We start from the raw sequence: 19889 nt of genomic DNA, 5'->3' as shown, positions 1-19889 counted from the left end.
CCCCCCACCCCCCCCACCTGCCCCGCCGCCAACACTGAACAACACAAGATGTCAACAGAACAATCAGCGGAGAGCCGGCTCCAGACTCACTGACTCCGCGGCGCGGACGTCGCGCTCGGAGGGACGGGAGGCATACCCGGTAACTAGTTCCGCTGGTTCATGTGGAGCTACGTGGACTTTTGGCTCCGGACTAGGGACCCAACCCCCCCCCCGCCACGGGGGTCAAGAATCGCCAATGGATCAGCCAATGAACACCGTCACGGACAAACTACTTCAACCAATGGCTTAGCGTCTCTAGACGACGTTCACACATACGTATACGTCACCCGTACTCTTTGTTAGAGAGAGACACCATAGTCTACCCCTCAGCTATTAACCAGTTAACTATGCTTTGCCACCAAACCGCATTTCACTTCTCGTCCAATCCGCCCGCATCCCCAGCATCACCTGACCAGAGGTGGAAGGTCACATGACAGCGAGATTGCTCTCTGTATTGGCCCCCACTGGCGAAGAACACACGCACACAAACACACACACACACACACACACACACACACACACACACACACACACACACACACACACACACACACACACACACACACACACACACACAACCTGAATGTCTTTTACGAAAACAGAACAATAACAGCTGCGTTACAGAATAGCAATTTAAAGTAGACCTTGACGACAACGTGCACGTTTTGAATGTGGGTTTTTGATCCATCGTTGACCAATACCGAGCGTTCTTCTTCATAGCCCCCGCCCACTGCGAGATGCCCGAGATGACGGAGAATCAACACAATAATAGACAGTGGAAGGACTGGCTTGTAGCAACCCTGAACACACACACACACACAAATACACACACAAACACACGCACACAGCTGACTCAGCAAGTTGAATAGAAAACCTTCACCTGGGACACAAGCGAGTAGATCATCAGCATAACAAGGGAACCATCCAGAGCAGATGGCCCTCTGAGGAGCTTCTCGACAGCCACGACACACCACATTGCCTTCGGCGAGGAGACGGAAGAGTCGAGAGAGCCTCGCCAGATTTCGCTCGGGTGTAGAAGATCTGACCGTATACCGACAGGTATAAAGGGACGGACTAAAAGATCCGCTAAACGATAGGTAGGTAGATAGATACTAGCTAGATAGAGCCATAGGTAAGGTAGGTAAGAGCACTGATAATGGCCGAGGTTAGACGCAGGAAGGGTAGAAGGATGGAGGATAGCTATAGGTGTTGCTAGGCGATATCAGGACTGGTCATCAGTTGACGCAGCGCAATGAAAGTAGACAAAGAAACGTGTTTGAATGTTTGTCAGAATTTAAACAATAAGTCATTTTAGATTTGATACTGTCCATGCAAAGTGGCATGGGCGGTAAGCATCAATGTGTACAAAAGTGTTTCTGCAACAAACCTCAGACTCCACATTTACCCTTTCTCCTCTGGACCAATGAAAAGAATGAAAGGCACTGACCACGCCCCAGGGGCCATACCCCCACCCTATAGCGGACTGCACTGCACGTTCACGTTCACACCTTTCTGTCGCTCCCATCTCCCCATCTCTTTCTCTTGTCATTTTGAGGGAGCGGAAAGAGAAAGAGAGAGAGCCGGCCGAAGACGAGACAAAAACTTGCAGGACAACGCAGAGGAAAATAACTGATGAGTAACTGATGGTGACTAGACAGGGAGGGAATCTTTGTCGTCAATTACTGCACTTGCCAAGGGTGACCAGTTCACCTCTTGGTCCTGAACTCTGCCGCTCATCACTGGAGCCAGCCTGTTTCTCCTTCTCTTTCTGCTTCTTCCTTTTGGGAATGTATCTTTATTGCTTTGACACCAGAAAAAAACACCATGTAGAATGTAAAATGTCACGTCTAGTAATGAATGTTAATATTTATTTATTTATTCAAATGTATTTATTTATTTATTTATTTTCAACAGAGCCAACACTTATGTTCATTTTGTTTGTCGGTGGACATTTCGGTGGACATTTTTTTAATCGTTTTTTTATAATCGCTAAATGTCCCATGGATGAGGAAGATGAAGGTACCGCAGACTTTCAGCGGAACGTTTTTTCTCGTCGGCCTCACCGTTGCTGATGAAGTGATGATGCGTGTCGACATACTGGCTTTCACTGGGCTGACCGGTGCAATGCAGTGATTCCCACTGTTATTCTACTGTGTCCTGTAGAGAGAACACGACTGAACTGCAAATACCTTTTCATTTTATAACATTGTTTGACATGCACTGCCGTAAAACAGGAGAAACACATGCAATGAGTGAAAGATTTGCTGCTTTTTAAAGGAGACACCGATCAAACTTGGTCTGCTGGAAACACGTACTGAAGTGAATGAACCAATTTTTTTTTTTTTTAAGTATTTAGCCATTAGTTGTTTAATTCACTCACTCCCTCCCTTTATTCTCATCGCACTGTACATTGATTGAATACACTTTATTTACTGACACTTAGCAAGGTATGCTGAGCTGACCTGAACTCAAATACCAGAATGTTAGTTATTTTTGCAGCTGCGTCCGTGTGTGTCTGTGTTTGTGTCTGTGTTTGGCTGTGTGAGAGTGTTTGTGTGTGTGTGTGTGTGTGTGTGTGTGTGTGTGTGTGTGTGTGTGTGTGTGTGTGTGTGTGTGTGTGTGTGTGTGTGTGTGTGTGTGTGTACAAGGCTGAACATGTTTACCCCCCCTCCCCACCACCATGAACATGTCATCTTCACTGTCCTCAAAACGGAGTTTCTCTTCATTCAAACGCAAATGTGTCGTTCCTCCTCCCGACCCCCTCCTTTTCTCTCTTCTGTGCATTTCCTAGCAGCTACACGCTATACAAGAGACCACACCCTCTCACCACAAAGCCCAGTATCACCTCCTCCGTTCACCTTTCACCGGTTCCACCCTTGAAGTTCCTACAAAAGCTACATGTGTGATTCAGGGTTTTCCCGGGTACTGCGGTACACACACTTACACATGGACATGAGAGGTCAAAGTTCATCCATTTAATTTGCATACTCTTGACATTTTGAGAAACCTTCAATGCCACACTATACCCTGCTTCTCTCGCACCCGCCCTCTCTCTCTCTCTCTCTCTCTCTCTCTCTCTCTCTCTCTCTCTCTCTCTCTCTCTCTCTCTCTCTCTCTCTCTCTCTCTCTCTCTCTCTCTCTCTCTCTCTCTCTCTCTCTCTCTCTCTATAAAACTGAATCCACCTCGCCCATATATGTAATAGCACCCCCCCCCTCCCCCCGCACCCTATCACTTGTAAACATTTTATACATTGCATACTTTAAATGTCCGTGCTGGCGGACTCGGTCCGGGCGCGTCCTTCGTCGTATCTATGTACCCTTAACACTATCTTTGATTCGACACTGTAGTCGCCATATCTTCTTCGTCGTTATTATTCATCTCATTCATCTTCAGCACTTATGATTGTACGATTGTAATCTTCCTCTTCTCCCCCCCCTGAGCTCTTCATCCTTGCCCCCTCAAACCCACACGAGACCCCTCCCCCTCCCGGTCTGCCGTCGTCCTGTCACCTGTACCCCCCCCCCACCCCCACACACCTTAACCTGCACAAAAGAACAAGTTTGTCTCGAAACATCAATAATGACATGGGATACCTGAGAAGGTTAGAAGATCAGCATCGACGTGCTAGATGATGAAAAGAAATGTCTACAAAAAATACTAAAGTGAAAATGGTGAAGTGCACTATTATTATTGCCTGTGAGAAATAATGACCAATAAACAGAAAACAAAATAAGTTGGGTTTTTTTATTCGTGGACGTGGTTAAATATTTGCAGATGAAATGGATGTCAATTGACTTTCCGAATTATAGAATTGTTTTTAGCCTATATAAAAATAAATAGCATGGCTAGATTTTCCGTTGTCAATCATAGGTAGGCTTATAGATAGAGACTGATGGCCATATGTTGATTTGTAAGCAACACACAGTGGAGTACAGATAACTAATTAGACTTATTTTAAATGCTTAGCTGACAGAGAATAATGCAAAATTAAATCAAATTCATAGTCCTGTCCCACTGGGACGATACCATGGACATAAAAAGAACGATACCCCTACACAACTTCCTTTCTTGGCTTGTCACGTGTCAGCGGTGGGCGGGGGCTTCGTCGAGTGACGTCAGCGATGTTTTACAAACCATCCCTCCAAAAAAAGTGAAGCCGAGCCGAGCCGCGCCCCTTCGTCCCTGCGAGTGTTCTTCCAGTCGCTTCTTCTGTAGGAGCGAAGCGAAAAGAGCGTGGTGGGAAGAAAACACAAACGGTTCGGGACTTAGGATTTTCCCCGGAAAGCGAACAAAATATAACCAGGTAATTAACTTTTATTTTCATGTTAACTAACCAGAAATCCGCCCTTTTTTGGCTACGTTGTGTGTCAAAACAGTCTACTGGCATTCGTGTTTCAGCCGGTTGATGCTGCGTAGAGCACACTGATGCTGATGTTATATACCCAAAGCATTGTTTTGCTTTACTGTTTGTTAGTTTTTGCAGTTTGTGATCGTGTGGGTGTGCCTTGCTCAAGGGAATGTGGGCAGTGCAGGATGGCTGCACATTTAATGTTTTGAAAATGTTCCCGAACAGTTTGGCCTCATAACATGCAGGCCGGTAAAACAGCAGCCAAAGCAACGCGGTTTGTTTTATAACATCTTTTAAGTCTGATCTTTGAGCCACTGTCCAATGCCTGATCCTTTTACTTGGGAGGTGCTCTATGCTGTATAAATAAAATTACTTTATTACTACGTTTGTCACACTAGTGTCGCTATCGGCAACTATACACCGCCCACACGAGACGTATGGCTCTTAAAGCGAGCTATGGATTCTGACGACGATTCAGCCAAGGGCTTTGTCACTGCCATTCGGAAATTCCAGTTCCTGTCAGACGTCGCTGCTGGCATAAACATGATTATAGGTGTGTGTGTGTGTGTGTGTGTGTGTGTGTGTGTGTGTGTGTGTGTGTGTGTGTGTGTGTGTGTGTGTGTGTGTGTGTGTGTGTGTGTGTGTGTGTGTGTGTGTGTGTGTGTGCGCGCGTGCACAAACACACATGTTTGGGCGCACGTGTATGTGTGTTTGGGTGGGATGGACACAAACACACATGTTTGGGCGCACGTGTGTGTGTGTGTGTGTTTGGGTGGACTGGACACAAACACACGTTTGCGCGAGTGTGTGTGTGTGCATGAGTGAGTGTGTGAGTGAAAGGCGCTCCAGCACCGAGTGCCGCCTCCACGCGCTCTGTGCTCACCGCTCGGGTACTTCCAGTTCGGCCTGAACTGGAAGGAGGAGTTCGTGTTTAAAACGTTTGAAAATGTTTTGTTTTTTTCTTCTTACCTTTGGTTGAAAGGTGTTAGTTAGTGGGTTCGGCGTAGGTCATCTGGTTTTAAACATGGAACGAAAGAACCACTTTTTTGGTTACCTCCCCACTGGATGTTTGCATAATTATGTTTATTGAAGGTAACTTGAATTTCATTCAAGTTACTCATTCATCAATGTACATACCGTTAGCCCACAAGTGTCAATCTAATAATGGAGTTGAATATTGCTTCATATGACTTTTTTCTATAAGAACAATTTGATTTCAACGCTATTGACATATCCTATGTCGACCTAAATCTCCATGTTGTTGACAATGTCATGATGCGTTCCGTAGCCAAAACAAGAGGAGTCAACACTCAGCAGTCGACTGATATTTCTATCCGGAAATACCAGCTGAAGTTATTGCAATGGGTTTTGCATTGTTATTCTGCGTCAGTAGAGTGACAATAGAGTGGTCACTCTATTGTTGAACATGGTGACAATAGCTAGAGATATGACCTCGGCTGATGGAGGGAGTCGTGCTCAGGCCTCCGCACATCGCAGAGACAGTGATGAAACACAATGCTCCCTCTTTCCCTCCACAATACTGCACTTGTTAGGCGGCGTGGGTGGGGCTCCAAGTTGCTGCTTTTGAGAGTGTTGCCATGTCAGTCCTGTCAAGCCAATGTTGTGAGTTTGTTTTTGTTTGTTAAAAGCAAACGCCCGTGGAAAAACGTTGTTTGGGTGTCCTCTTTAGAACGGCATCAACGATACTGGTATCCCTTCTAGATGCATGCAACACTGCATGTGTGTGTGTGTGTGTGTGTTAGCTAGTGCCAGGTATGGTCAATTGTACTGTACATTGAGTGCATTACTGTTCCATAAGACAATGTAAGCAGATATAACTGGACTTCACAATCCCAAAAACAAATGTAGTGAAACAATCTGAACACATCCCTCTGCATTTGAGATGTATTGAATCTTGAATCCTGAATCCTTTATGGAGATTGACGTTTTTGGAATGAACACGCACACACGCGTACACGCGCACGCACACACACACACCCTTCCCCCTCTAAGCTGGTTTACGTCAAGCGTTGTGTCTGTGTGCTGCTCCTCCCCCCCAGAGATGGCAGAGGCCCACCAGGCCGTGGCCTTCCAGTTCACCATCACCCCCGAGGGCATGGACCTGCAGCTGTCCTACCAGGCCCTGCACCAGATCTACCGCTCTGGGCTCCGCTCCTGGAAGAAACGGATCAGCCGCATGCAGGTGCGTCCCCACGGGTCGCTCGTACACCGTGCTCCTGGCCCCCACACCAGAGTCGGCCACACGTTTATTGAGGGGTTACCGCTGTCTGCTTTGCGATATTCAAATAGAGTGATTCATGAGGCTACTCCGATAGGAAGGCTTCGTGTTGTAGGCCCAAGACTGTGAGTCTTTGTCTGTGTGGTCTGGACCTGGGAGGCGTCCATCTTTCTTTAACGGGTTTGCACCAGTTGACGTTGACGATGGATGCTTAACGTGCCTGGGTAGTAAGACCATCTAGGTCGGTGGTTTTAGAATAATGTAGAAGGATAGTCTGATAGTCTGGTGGACATTTGTCTACGCAGTGTTAGTTTGACTTTTTCTGGATGCAGGATGATGTCTATATTGACAGGTTATAAATGATTGGCTGGCTGATGTGCTTGGACATAAGGCTTTGTTTGCACTATAATATGTAAACGCTTATTTCAAGGTTGTTGTTGTTTTTTGAACCCAAAAAAATGGTTTCCTTTTGTGGTTCTGGAGGAGCCACAAAAACAAATACTTTCGCTTTTTGTATCGTGTCTGAAACCAAGTTTTACTGAAGTCTGGTTTCAGGTGAGCTGACAGTCAAAGGTCTTGTTGAAGGCAATTTTCTTATACTTATATAAATTGAGTTTTGTGGTTTGTTTAATCAGCCCGACTTATCCTCTGGTTCCAGCTACTTCCACGGTAGACTCTGCATCATATATCAAACATAAATAATTCAAACTAACTTGACTCCAGTTGAAGAAATACCAAGACAGGATCATTTCTCATGTGGAAGCAAGGCAATGCGTGAGTGTGTACATCCTAATGCGAGTTTCCTGCCCTGAAGCGACTATAAGCTAAATAAACATCCACCTATTTGCCTACCATCGCAAAAAAAAGTTTGCTGGAAATAAATGCTTAATTTGAATAATTTATTGAGCAGCAACCAAAGCAGTTGGAAGAGTTTAAACCTTTCTCTTATCGGCTCTGGATTACCACTGTGAATCTGATCGTCACAGGTATTTGACTCCTGATCCACTAGTCGATCTGCTGGACCCCCTTATATACTGCTCACCTTCCCCTAGGTGAGCCAGGGTCTCTCCCGGAACAGTCCGCATGTTGCCTGGGAATCTTCCTTGTTTTTGCCTAAACATTCAGCCCCAGTTCCAAAATACAATCCACCTGTAGAAGGACAATGGCTTCGGTCCGTGCACGTCAACCCTGACGCCAATGTAGACGGCATGCATTTTTCCCACACTAAATGCTAGACTGATGTTTATTTCCCACAACCGGGAAAAGGGTGTTTCCCTGTTCCTCTGCATCAGTGGAGAGTAGACATGGCCATAGCGTCTTCATTGTTCCGCTAGGATGTCAACATTCGGCGAACAGGCGCACTATTTGAACAAGATATCAATGCAAATGTTTGCTGATAGGCAGGTCAAAAGGCTAATATCAAAGTAAAAAAACATTGAGCTGCCATGGCAACATCCATGGGGACTTTTGAGCGAGGCCTACAACAATGGAACTGTACAATCAATATTTTTCAGCACTAATACAAATATTGATGGTGCATCCCATCATTAAGTGCTCCTGAGTCAGATCTATTTCACATCAACAAACTATGTATGTATGTATGTATGTATGTATGTATGTATGTATGTATGTATGTATGTATGTATGTATGTATGTATGTATGTATGTATGTATGTATGTATTGAAAATCTATTTTGCTGCGTGATGAACTGTAGCCTGATTTTGCATCATATGCAATGATCACTCATTTATTCTTATGATGTATGCTCAATATCTTTACCCAACAGTCTTGCCTTGTTTACGAATTCAAAAGCAAGTGAAAGTGGGCTCGCTTTAATGTGGCGGTTGGGGGGGGGGGTTGGTTGAACACCTAATGAGACCAATTATATCCCGCACATGTACAGACATGTTGCATCCATCAATAATTCACAAACAAAGGTGTTTCACTTCACCCCACCAGAGCTACGTGCTGCCCTAAGGTGGTTATTGTGTTTCTTGAAGGCTACAAAGTGTTTTCTTTCTGCTTCTTCCTGGGCCACAGAACAGGGTGATCAAGGGAGTGTATCCTGCGAGCCCTTCTTCCTGGCTCTTCGTCGTCATAGCGATCCTGGCAACCATGTACATGCGCTCTGATCCCAGCATGGGCCTGATTGCCAAGATACAGCAGCACCTGCCACTGAGGTAAACACACACACACACACACACACACACACACACACACACACACACACACACACACACACACACACACACACACACACACACACACACACACACACACACACACACACACACACACCCCCCCTTGAAAGTGTCATGTCATGGTAAATACACTAGTATTTTTTTTCAGTCATTTCACATAATATGCCATACCCTCTTATTATTATTAATTGACATTTATCAATATGACTCGGTCATCAATAATATTGAATGATTTCCACGCCCTCTGCTCAGGCAAACTACAACAGCATGTGCAGAGTAAACTCTGAAAGAAATGAAACCAGTGTATGCTCTGGGAGGCGGACGAGGTGTGGCTGGCTTTAGGTTCGAGCCTGGCAGATGACTACACGACAAGAATGTGTCAGGAGCAGTCACAAAAGCACACAGCGCTCGCAGACCCTGAGCAGCATGTGACATAACACTTTCAATAGGCAGACGAACCAGATTCAGGTTCACATGGAACTCAGGGCCAACTCCTGCCGACTATGCATCATATGCATTGTAGACTTTTTTTTGCAGCCAAAATATTCTCTACTTTCCAATCAATTGTCTACAGGCACAGATGTTCAGTGTGCAGCTGGGCATGTTACCAGAGGAAGTGCCATTACAACGTGGCATGAATGAGAAACAGATTAAAGCTGAGCATTTTTCGAAAAAGAAAGAACCATTAGTTGTCTGCAAAGAAAGCCCCAAAGCGTTCTAATGTGTACTGGTCGCCCACTAAAGACAAATCAAACAATATTTCAAGTCAAGTACATTTTATTTTTTGTAGCCCTTAACAACTTCCATTCTTCCCGGGACCCTAAAAGGCCCCAAATCCAATTTCCCTATCAGGCACATTTTTAACACCTTGGGTTTGGCTATTTCTAATTGAGGTATATGATCCTATCTATACTGAGCTGCTTCCTGGCTGCCATAACTCTTATAAATAACTTTTAAGTGTCAAACTGGAACTACCGGTATTCTCTTTCCAACAGCACACCTGCATGAGGGCTTTGTGTTCAATTATGTCAAAGCGTTTGTCAAGGGCTCGAAAAAGCAATCACACCAAATTCCTATTTTCTGAGGATCGCGACTGATGGCATTTATTACATTGACCCAGACAAAGGAAATGTTTTCATTGGCAACACTTTTGTGTGTGTGTGTGTGTGTGTGTGTGTGTGTGTGTGTGTGTGTGTGTGTGTGTGTGTGTGTGTGTGTGTGTGTGTGTGTGTGTGTGTGTGTGTGTGTGTGTCAATATCTTGACAAATATAGTTTAAAGATTAATGTTAAAAGGGACGCCTCAATCTTTATGATATATCCTGATATTTAATTAAAATTAATTGCAAACCTGTCCCGTAAGCTCGTCATGAGCCCAGCAGATGGTGCTACCACCACAGAGACTGCTTGTGCTTCTCAGGACCACCAGAGGGCAGTGTTCGATCTCTTACTCCGCTTGTTCTCAATTTATTAAAGGTCCAATGGCATGAAAATTTCTCTTTTAAGAGGTTTTCTAAGATTAATATGAGTTCCCCCAGCCTGCCTATCGTCCCCCAGTGGCTAAAACTTGCGTTCGGTGTAAAACTAACCCTAGCTGTTCTACCTCCCCTTTCTCTGCCTTGCCCGCTCAGAGAATTTGGCCCGCCAACGAGACATGGCTGTGCGAGCGCCTCACGTGTGTTTGTGTGTGTGTGTGATTACACACACTGTAACACAAGTGTTGTATGCTTCTTTGTTATTTGGATAACCGTTCTGCTGTTGGTGTTATGGCGCATAACACGTTGGTTCTTTGACGTCTCTGGTATTTCCACAACGAGACTGTAGTTGGGGTTATCTCAGCCATGGTTCATGGTTGAGACGGAACTGGGGGAAACAATCGCGGTCAACAACCGCGGCCATCAATCCCTTTCTCCTCCATGTCGTCTCTTTATAGATTTACCTCTTGAACCTTCACACTTTATACTAGGGGTACTCCCAGCTGAACTTGAAGAGAACAGCCTAAGATACTTGCTGAGAGTCCTTCTCTTAATAGCGAATAAGGTAATCACAGCCCCCTGGCCAAAACCACAACCCCCAACAATCATTCAATGGAGGGAAAGAATCCGACACGTTTACAACATGGAGCGTACAACAGAATTATTACAACTGAAAAAAGACATATTCCTCATAGATGGTCATCCATTGCCCTACATTTTCATTTGATTTGGCTGATATGCAAATGTTTTTATTTTATTGTTATTAGTGTTGCTGTTATTGTTATTATTATTATTATTGCTGTTGTGGTTGTTATTGTCATGATGATAATGATAATGGTGATGTATTTTATTTTAATTATCGTATAATTTCCTAGAGGTAATATTATACCTTTTACATATAATGTTAAGGACGAGAGACATTCATGGACTGTTAACCGTTTTATCCGCTTACCCGTGGCGCCGTACTGTACCATCAAATGACTTTGTTGTGTATTGTTTGTTTGTATGACTGCACTTGATAAGAAAATGATAATAAAAATCAAAAGTTCAAAAAATAACTACAAAGTAAAAGCCCGGTGTAATAACGGTGTTGTGTGTCCCCCGGGGCAGTCTGCACGTGTCCCTCAGCTCCCAGGGCCAGACCATGCTGTCGGCGCTGGTCTTCAGCACGCTGCTCTGGCTCTCGGTCATCCTGGCGCTGCGCTTCTGCCTCAAGCTGCTGCTCTCCTACCACCGCTGGATGTTCGAGAAGCACGGACGCACCTCCACCACCACCAAAGTCTGGGTGGTGAGACCCGCAGTACCCCCCCCCCCCCCCTCATCGCAGTGCCCTGTACACCTCTCGCTCCCCTCAGGGTTCACCGAGAAACCTGCACCCATCACTGCGTCAGCAGTCGCTTTGGGTTGAACCTTTGGTCGCTGGTTCATGATCAACTCTTTCCCCGTTAAATGATAAGAAAGATTAAACTTTATTAATCCCCCAGAGAGGAAATTCCTGTGTTACAGCATCCGTGGCAGCCACAGGATATAATACAATACAAATACAAATAGATGCAAAATTAAATGCTATAGAAAGGACCAACAGAACAAACAGGGCAAACTGGATAAACAATATGAACAGAATAAATTATAAATCCGTTTAAAGGTATGATGTGCAACGTTTCTGCATTTAAATATCGTAAAACGACTACAGCTATATACTGATATTTGGTTGAGTTGTGTACTTTCATTATCCCAATTGTTTCCAACACGTTTCGAACGCAGGGAAGTCTCTAGTTTTATTCAATGATTACTTCTATACACAATCGCTTAAGTGGTCCACTAGATGGCGATGTTCCCCTACATGCGTTTTAAGAGAAGCAGCAGACATTTCTGTCTATGCATGAAAGTGCATTGGCCTTCTCTGCTGCATACTGTAAGCTTCACAACACCGACGCCAACCCCGACCAATTACCAGTCAGATCCTCGAACTTTGCCATGTCTGATATATCTTCTGTGTCCTCTAGATGTAGAGAATATGTTCATATTTTCTGCAGCTGAGGCTGTCTTAACTTCTTTAAGTCAGCCAGCTGCCTGACTCGCAAACGAATAATATACTATAAAAAATATTTATAAAATAAGGACATCACAAAAATGATATAACTGTCTGTCTTGTGGCCGCTAGCACCCTCTAGTGGCTACATTACTCAAACCGTTTCCAAAAAAATGACATCTGTGTAAAAATGTAATGCCCATCGTTGAAGCTCGCTCCTTCTTTCCCCCTCCCTGCAGACATTGTTACGGCTCTTGTCGGGCAGGAAACCGCTTCTTTACAGCTACCAGACTTCTCTACCTCACCTCCCCGTCCCCACCATCAAGGACACACTCAGTAGGGTAAGCACACACACACTCACACAAACGTACCCACCTCGTTAATCTGATCAAACCTATCTGCAAATATTGAAGTAAATGGAACAAAATAATACAACCGCTTCTTTTTCATTTTTTTTTTAATGAGTAGAAAAGTAGCTCATAATAATTGCAATAATTTAATGTTTTGGGGAAGATCAAATGCATTTTGTCCCTTCTCCCTCTCCATCAGTACCTGGAGTCGGTGCAGCCGTTGCTGACGGGTCCTGGGTTCGAACGGATGACGGGGCTGGCCAATCAGTTTGAGTCGAGCCTCGGGAACCGCCTGCAGCGCTACCTCAAGCTGAAGGCTCTCTGGGCCACCAACTACGTAGGTACCCCACCCCCCCGAACCCGCTGGGCTGAGGCCTGATCTGCATGGGGAAGTACGTCCACAACTATGAACACAGCATGCCTTCATTATAGAAACGCATTTATCAGGGACATACCCGTGTAATTAGCCTGTTTTGAGGCATTTATCCCGGTCATCAAAGATCTGCTCTATGATCTGAGAGGCCTATTTGAATGTATACATTTATTTTTAAGCATGAGGTGCGTTCGTTTTCTTCTCAGGTGAGTGACTGGTGGGAGGAGTACATCTACCTGCGCAGTCGCGGCCCCATCATGGTCAACAGCAACTACTATGGCATGGTAACTAGGGCTGGGCCATTAATCACAATTTGATCACGATTTCGATTTTAGCGTCAAACGATCACAAAATTAACATAATCGAGTTTTTCGATTTAAAAAAAGATTATTATTATTTCTTTTTTAATTTTATCTTTTATACAAAGGGCAGAACAGCTGGATACATATCTTTATATTATTTTAGATTGAAACATTACTTTTTGACTATTTCGTGTACTCCTTTAAGGCAAACGTATTTTTGGGAGAGACAAAATACAACATGTTTTCAAACTCAAAATTAATCATTTGAATGATCGTGATTTCGATATTGACCAAAATAATCGTGATTATGATATTTCCCATAGTCGAGCAGCCCTAATGGTAACGGAGTATGCCCCTGACTGATGGTCTCTACAGACACACAGACGCTCAGTGTGCGCTCTGCTTTGTGTCCATAGAGTCCACATCGCCTAGAATCAGCAACAGCAACCTAACATAGAATCCATTGTAAATATGAGCTGGCAAAAGGTGATTCAGCGTCTAGTTCACACTGAATCTGTGCTTTTCTCGCTGCTTGCTCAGGTGACGTGATGTTATGTCACTTGCTACTTGTAATCCAACACTCTTGCTCCAAGAGAAGTGGGATTGTATTTCCTTTGTAATTAATTGTCTATATCTTGCCGGTGTTGTAGTCACTGCCCCTTAGTCAGCATCCTTTTTAATTATTTGGTGCTTTGGATTAAAGTAACAAGCGGTGTTTATTAAATGTCAGTTGCTGTCATGTTAATTTGTGTCAGTAGCCTGCAGTGATTACACTGCTGACGATAAGACGAGGGTTTTGAACTGATCGTCTCTCTGCGGTGCTCCCAGGACTTCCTGTATGTGACCCCCACGTCGGTGCAGGCGGCCCGGGCGGGGAACACCATCACGGCCCTCCTCCTCTACCGCCGCAAGGTCAACCGGGAGGAGCTCAAACCGGTAGAGATCAGAAGCACCCTCTCAGATACACTGGTTCAGTTTCAAGCCGTTTGGAAAACCGGCCTCATCTCTGACATCACAAGTGGGCGTGTCCACCTAGATGTGTGACGGATGGATGAGCGACGTTTGCTACACTGGGTAGGCTGGTAGACCAATCTATCCAGCACACATCTAGGTGGACACGCCCACTTGTGATGGCAGAAGAGGCCGGTTTTCAAAACGGCTTGTAACGGCTAATCCCACTCACACCTGGTGGTATGATATGTGACCTTTTAAAAGTAAAATTCTAAACCCAAAATAATGTATTGATATATTAATGGTCTGTTTAATTGTCTGAATTTTAAACCGGTAGGATATATCTGAATGCTGTATAACTCAATGCCAAGTTGGCAAAAGTTTTAGACCAGACTATTATTATTCGTGCTTCCATGTTGGGCAGGTAAAAGGTGTGTTGTCATGCGTGTTTTTTCTTAGCCAACCTTTATTTGCAGGACATAGTTAGCGTGTGGTTGACCTCCCTCTCTCCGCAGAGCCGCGTTCCCGGTACGGTCATCCCGCTGTGTGCCGCCCAGTGTGAGCGAATGTTCAACACCACCCGCACACCTGGGATTGAGACAGGTACACACACACACACACACACACACACACACACACACACACACACACACACACACACACACACACACACACACACACACACACACACACACACACACACACACACACACACACACACACACACACAACCCCACAGATTTCCTACACTTCAGACACCCAGGCCCAATTCCATAGTCCGGAACCACAGACTTTGCTGCGCGTTCTGGCGAAATTATTACGGCTTCAAGGCTGTCCCAATGTCTAATTCCAAAGGGCATGAGGGTTTGAGTCCACACTTATGGAGCCCTCTACGCGAGTCCGCATCAGTGCAGACTTCACCTAAAGGAATTACCCAGAGTTCAAAGTTCGGATGGGCGTGAGGAATCGATTACTCGAGTTCAGTAGTAACACGGACAAGTTTTCTGAAGCAAACGTATTAATTTTCTGTGTGGCCCGTGCCGTGTGCACAACGCCAGACATCAAGAAGTTAAGAGATAGGAAAACACAGCCAAGTATTGAAATACTTTACAGAAATAGGAGATCATGAGGTGAAATGTAAAACATGCGAAGCGAAATTGAGCTACCAGAGTACTACAAGTACTAGTATGCGGCAACATATGCTCCTGAAACACAACGGTGAGTTCGGGAAAGCAGATCCGCAGCAACCAAGTGTGTCGGCTATTTTCCCCGCCGCAAGACGCAGCTGTAGTCCCGACCGTGTAGAGAAGATCAAAATTAGTATTTTTTTTTAAGTTCATTTGCTGCTTTAAATTATTATTATTAAACGGTTACAGGCCTCTGCTCGACGTGATTTAAATTGTGTGACGCATATTTATTTTTGTAAGGAAAATGTGTTTGAATATTTGCACAAATATATAATGAATACTCTGATAACTCTTGGCTGTTTTGATTGAGAATAAGCTTTACATGTTTGGTTGGTAATATTGCCGTTCATCATCAGGCCTATTCCTGCGGCAGATGCGTTGCATTCTAAAATATATTCGATTAAATGAGTACTCGATTGATCCTCGAGGTATTATTCGATCACTCGAGTTTGGAATTTACTACTCGTCCTTAGTTTAAAGGATGGGCACTTAATCCTCAGGGCTGACTTTGGGATTGGTACACACACACACGCACGCACACGCACACACACCCCATATTTCCTACACTTCACACGCACCACCCATTTCATACACTCACACACACACACTCTTCATGCAACCACAAAGAACATGCCAAAAAAAAAGTGCTAACTGACACAACTCCCTCCTCCTCCGCCCAAAGACGTCCTCCAGCACTGGCAGGACAGCGAGTTTGTGGCGGTGTACCACCGGGGCCGGTTCTTCCGCCTGTGGGTGTACCAGGCGGGCCGGCTGCTCAGCCCCAGGGAGATCCAGTCCCAGGTGCAGAGGATCCTGGACGACCCCTCCCCCCCCCAGCCGGGCGAGGAGAAGCTGGGGGCCCTCACGGCAGGCGACAGGTGGGTCCAGCACGGCGTAGTGGTCGGATGCACACGAATGATGCCGTTACCTTCTCTCTGCTGAATCTGGGTCAAATGTGAACTCCCACACATTCTCCAGTACGCAAAAAAAGGACGAGGTTACTCGGGGACATGTTGATAAGACAAGGTACAGTTCATCGCCGACCAGCAGGGGGCAGTGAGGGACACTGTGTCTGAGGGAGAAGAAGAGGTAGAGTTCAGGACAGACCGTTTAATGGGAAAGAAGGCTCGTCGCCTTTATTATGTCCACGGCCGTCGCATGGACTATACGTCATCCAGCTCAGGTTGCGTAGCCGTGCGCGTGTCGGCTCATTAGCATCTGTACCGTGGCGGCCCGTACCGTTGCAGCACACCTCTCCTTTTTGCAAAGTTTGCAAAGCAGCGGCGGTCAACAGATCCCGGCGTCCTTGTTATCCACACATACAAAGCAGCTTCTTGTTTGGGGTGTCCGCCCGCCCACGGCCCATCAGTCATGGACTCCTTTAAGCGCGTGGGGAACAACGCTAATCTAAAACACCAGGCTGAGGTCAGCACGCATTGACCCCGTAGCCTCCGGCCCCTGGGGGGGGGGGGGGTCTAGCGTACGCTCGGACCCCAGACTCCCTGGCACGTGTCAAGCCTTGGATCAGAATCCAGAGGCGTTTCAGATGTTTTCTACTATTAGATATGTAGGCCTAATAATAACCATGGTTTACCATGGAATATAATCATTCATTTCTTCCATAACAGACGCGCGTGTGCGCGCGTGTGTGTGTGTGTGTGTGTGTGTATATGTGTGTTCATATATAGAGATATACCTGTATGCGTCTCGCCCCCCTCTCTCCAGGGTCGCCTGGTCGGAGGTGCGTAAGCGCCACTTCTGCGCCGGGGTGAACCGGCGCTCGCTGGACGTCATCGAGCGGGCGGCCTTCTTCGTCACGCTGGACGAGGAGGATCAGGGCATGAGGGGGGACGACCCCGCCGGCAACCTGGACCGCTATGCCAAGTCCCTGCTGCACGGGAAGTGCTACGACAGGTGAGAGTGGGAGGGAGAGAGGGGGAGAGAGGGAGGGAGGGAGAGGGAGAGAGAGGGGGAGGGATTTCCAGCAAACTTGTGATTCATCTTGTGCTTCACACAAAAGAGAAGTAAACATTCATTTTCTTTTAATCTTTTGATTTAAATCCACTCCATCAACTCAACTCTATTTGTTCAAATTTGGCAAATCCACGAGGGACGCATTAATGTCAGCGTTGTTTTTCTTCGCAAAAAACTCCTGCAGACAAGAAAAATAATCCAACTTCCGCGGAAGAATTATAGTCGATTTAACTCCTAATCCTCCTATCAAAATAAACGATGGTTTACTCCTCATCTTCCTGCCATAAAGTAGCAGCAATCTGGCCACCTCAATCAACTGTGTCTGTCATGGCTGCTCTGGGTATCCACGGGTGACTACGGAAGGACACGGCCCATTAAGGAAACACAGGAGCCGGGCGTCGTTAGGGATACGGGCATGTGCTCGCTGCGTCTAAAGACGTCCAACCGGTTCTGCCATGCGTCATGTGTCAGTCCCGGGAAGCAGATAGGCGGGGAGACGTGGTGGTGACTAGGGGTGTGCCAAAATATCGATACTGCAACATATCGCGATATTTCGTCTTGCGGGACGTTATCGATATGCTGACGCCAAATATCGATATTTAAAGGTCCCATGATATGAAAATCTCACTTTATGAGGTTTTCTAACATAAATATGAGTTCCCCTAACCTGCCTATGGTCCCCCAATTGCTAAAACTTGCGTTTGGTGTAAAACGAGCACTAGCTCGTTCTGCTCGCCTTTGAAAAAACGGAGGCTCAAGTGCGCTGATTTGGAATGTCTGTATTCTTGACGTCATCAGGAATCTCAGCTCCTCCCCTTACTCTGCCTGGCCCGCCCAGAGACGTTGGCCCGCCAATGAGACTCGACCGTGCGAGCGCCACATGTGTGTGTTTGTGTGAATACACACACTGTAACGCAAGTGTTTCTTGTCGGTTCTTTGACGTGTCTTGTATTTCCACAACGAGACTGTTGTGGGGGTTATGTTATCTCAGCCATGGTTGGGAAGGAATTGGGAGAAAGGAACTTTGGCTTTGACTGGCTGAAGTACATGAACTGCGTCATGCCGCCGGTTGCCGCGAGGCACCATCGCCCGGCAGCGGGCAGCCGGCAGCCGGCAGCGCGCGGTTCAGTCGACTTCAGGTTGATGTGAAAGTGGAAGAACCAGAGACGTCGCAGAACCCGACAAAGTCGTTTGTGATTCATTATATCGTCTGGTGGCGCACACCGCTTTTGGCCGTGATAATATGTATTAAATGATATAGATTTCTATGTATTATATGATATTATTTAGATATAGAGCTCCAGGACTGTATCGCAAGTGTTGTACACTTCCTTGTTATTTGGATAACCGTTCTGTCGGACTCTCGTCTCTGGTATTTCTACAACGAGACTCGTATTGGGGATTATCTCAGCCAAGGTTGAGAATGAATTGGGGGGAAGGAACTTTGGCTTTGACTCCCTCAAGAACATGAACCACGACATGGAGGAGAAAGGGATTGTTGGCGGCGAATGTCTCCAGCTTGAGACCCGCTGAGGGACCACCGCCGGAGGCGGAGGTGCCTAAGCGCTGCCCGGGAACAATCCTTTTCTCCTCCTTGTCGTGGTTCAGTCTACTTCACATTGATGAGGACGTTGAAGAACCAGGAACGTCGGAGAACCCAACGCGGTCGTTTGAGATTCATAATATCGGATCACACATCTTTTGGCAGTTATAATATATATTATATAGATATCTATGTAGGCTATATGATAATATTTAGATATAGAGCTCCAGGACTCCCGTGTGTTCTAGAATATTTACAGAACACGGCTAAAGGCTGTGTGCGCCTCGCCATTGCGATACATCCACTGTAAACAGAGCGAATGAAACTAAGCAATGAAATGTTTTCTGCATTTATTTAGTTTTCTAATTTTCTGTTACTTTGCATAAAATGTTTTTGTAATAAATTCTGAATTTCTTCAGTGACACAGATATCGTGATGTATCGTGGGTGAAATTTCTTGCAATATATCGATAATCGCAGAATCGCTGTATCGTGATATTATCGTTATCGTGGGTAAAATATCGTGATAGTATCGTATCGTGGGGTACCTAGTGATACCCAGCCCTAGTGGTGACCAGTGTTGGGTAGTTACTCAAAAAAGGTAATTAGTTTATTATTACTAGTTACTTCTGTAAAAAACACTTGTTCAGGTAATGGGATAATGTTTTTCTGTCGGATGTTGGCTTGCGAGTCCTGGTATTTTGTCTAGTATTTTCCTAAATCTGGGCGATTCAATAGAAGCATGTCTTCTACGATGAACCCTGCAACCTTTCACCTGCTTCTGTTCTCCAACCCTTGAACACTCCTTCGCACAAGCAGCTACGTTTGTTGGGTAACAAAGTAAAGTAACGCATTACATTTTAAATATCGGTAGCTA

The 19889-nt window shown here is 45.6% G+C and overlaps 1 protein-coding gene and 1 long non-coding RNA gene across 7 annotated transcripts in view; one reads left to right on the top strand and one right to left on the bottom strand.

Moving 5' to 3' along the window:
* The first annotated feature begins 4179 nt into the window (after positions 1-4179).
* cpt1a2b (carnitine palmitoyltransferase 1A2b) overlaps positions 4180-19889 on the top strand; it is a 60736-nt gene continuing 45026 nt past the window's right edge. For 5 of the 6 annotated variants that reach the window (XR_003979358.1, XR_003979356.1, XR_003979355.1 and 2 more), the window contains exons 1-11: positions 4188-4343; positions 6449-6591; positions 8669-8808; positions 11412-11589; positions 12573-12674; positions 12883-13020; positions 13263-13340; positions 14187-14294; positions 14825-14912; positions 16179-16374; positions 17222-17410. Coding sequence is in view for 2 of the 6 variants with exons in the window: in XM_030376879.1 (XP_030232739.1) it covers positions 6451-6591; positions 8669-8808; positions 11412-11589; positions 12573-12674; positions 12883-13020; positions 13263-13340; positions 14187-14294; positions 14825-14912; positions 16179-16374; positions 17222-17410 (1358 nt within the window). In the remaining 4 variants the exon portion in view is untranslated. Of the gene's footprint in view, positions 4344-6448; positions 6592-8668; positions 8809-11411; positions 11590-12572; positions 12675-12882; positions 13021-13262; positions 13341-14186; positions 14295-14824; positions 14913-16178; positions 16375-17221; positions 17411-19889 lie in introns of all 6 variants that reach the window. The other variant, XM_030376887.1, reaches the window with a different exon arrangement.
* LOC115558626 (uncharacterized) lies at positions 12773-14987 on the bottom strand. Its single transcript, XR_003979361.1, has 2 exons — positions 14774-14987; positions 12773-13063 (listed from the first exon to the last, which is right to left on the bottom strand). It is a non-coding gene; the product is annotated as an uncharacterized LOC115558626 (long non-coding RNA).

The sequence above is a fragment of the Gadus morhua genome, chromosome 2 (assembly GCF_902167405.1).
Source record: "Gadus morhua chromosome 2, gadMor3.0, whole genome shotgun sequence".
Lineage (NCBI taxonomy): Eukaryota > Metazoa > Chordata > Actinopteri > Gadiformes > Gadidae > Gadus > Gadus morhua.
This window is presented reverse-complemented; position numbering and strand designations above follow the sequence as displayed.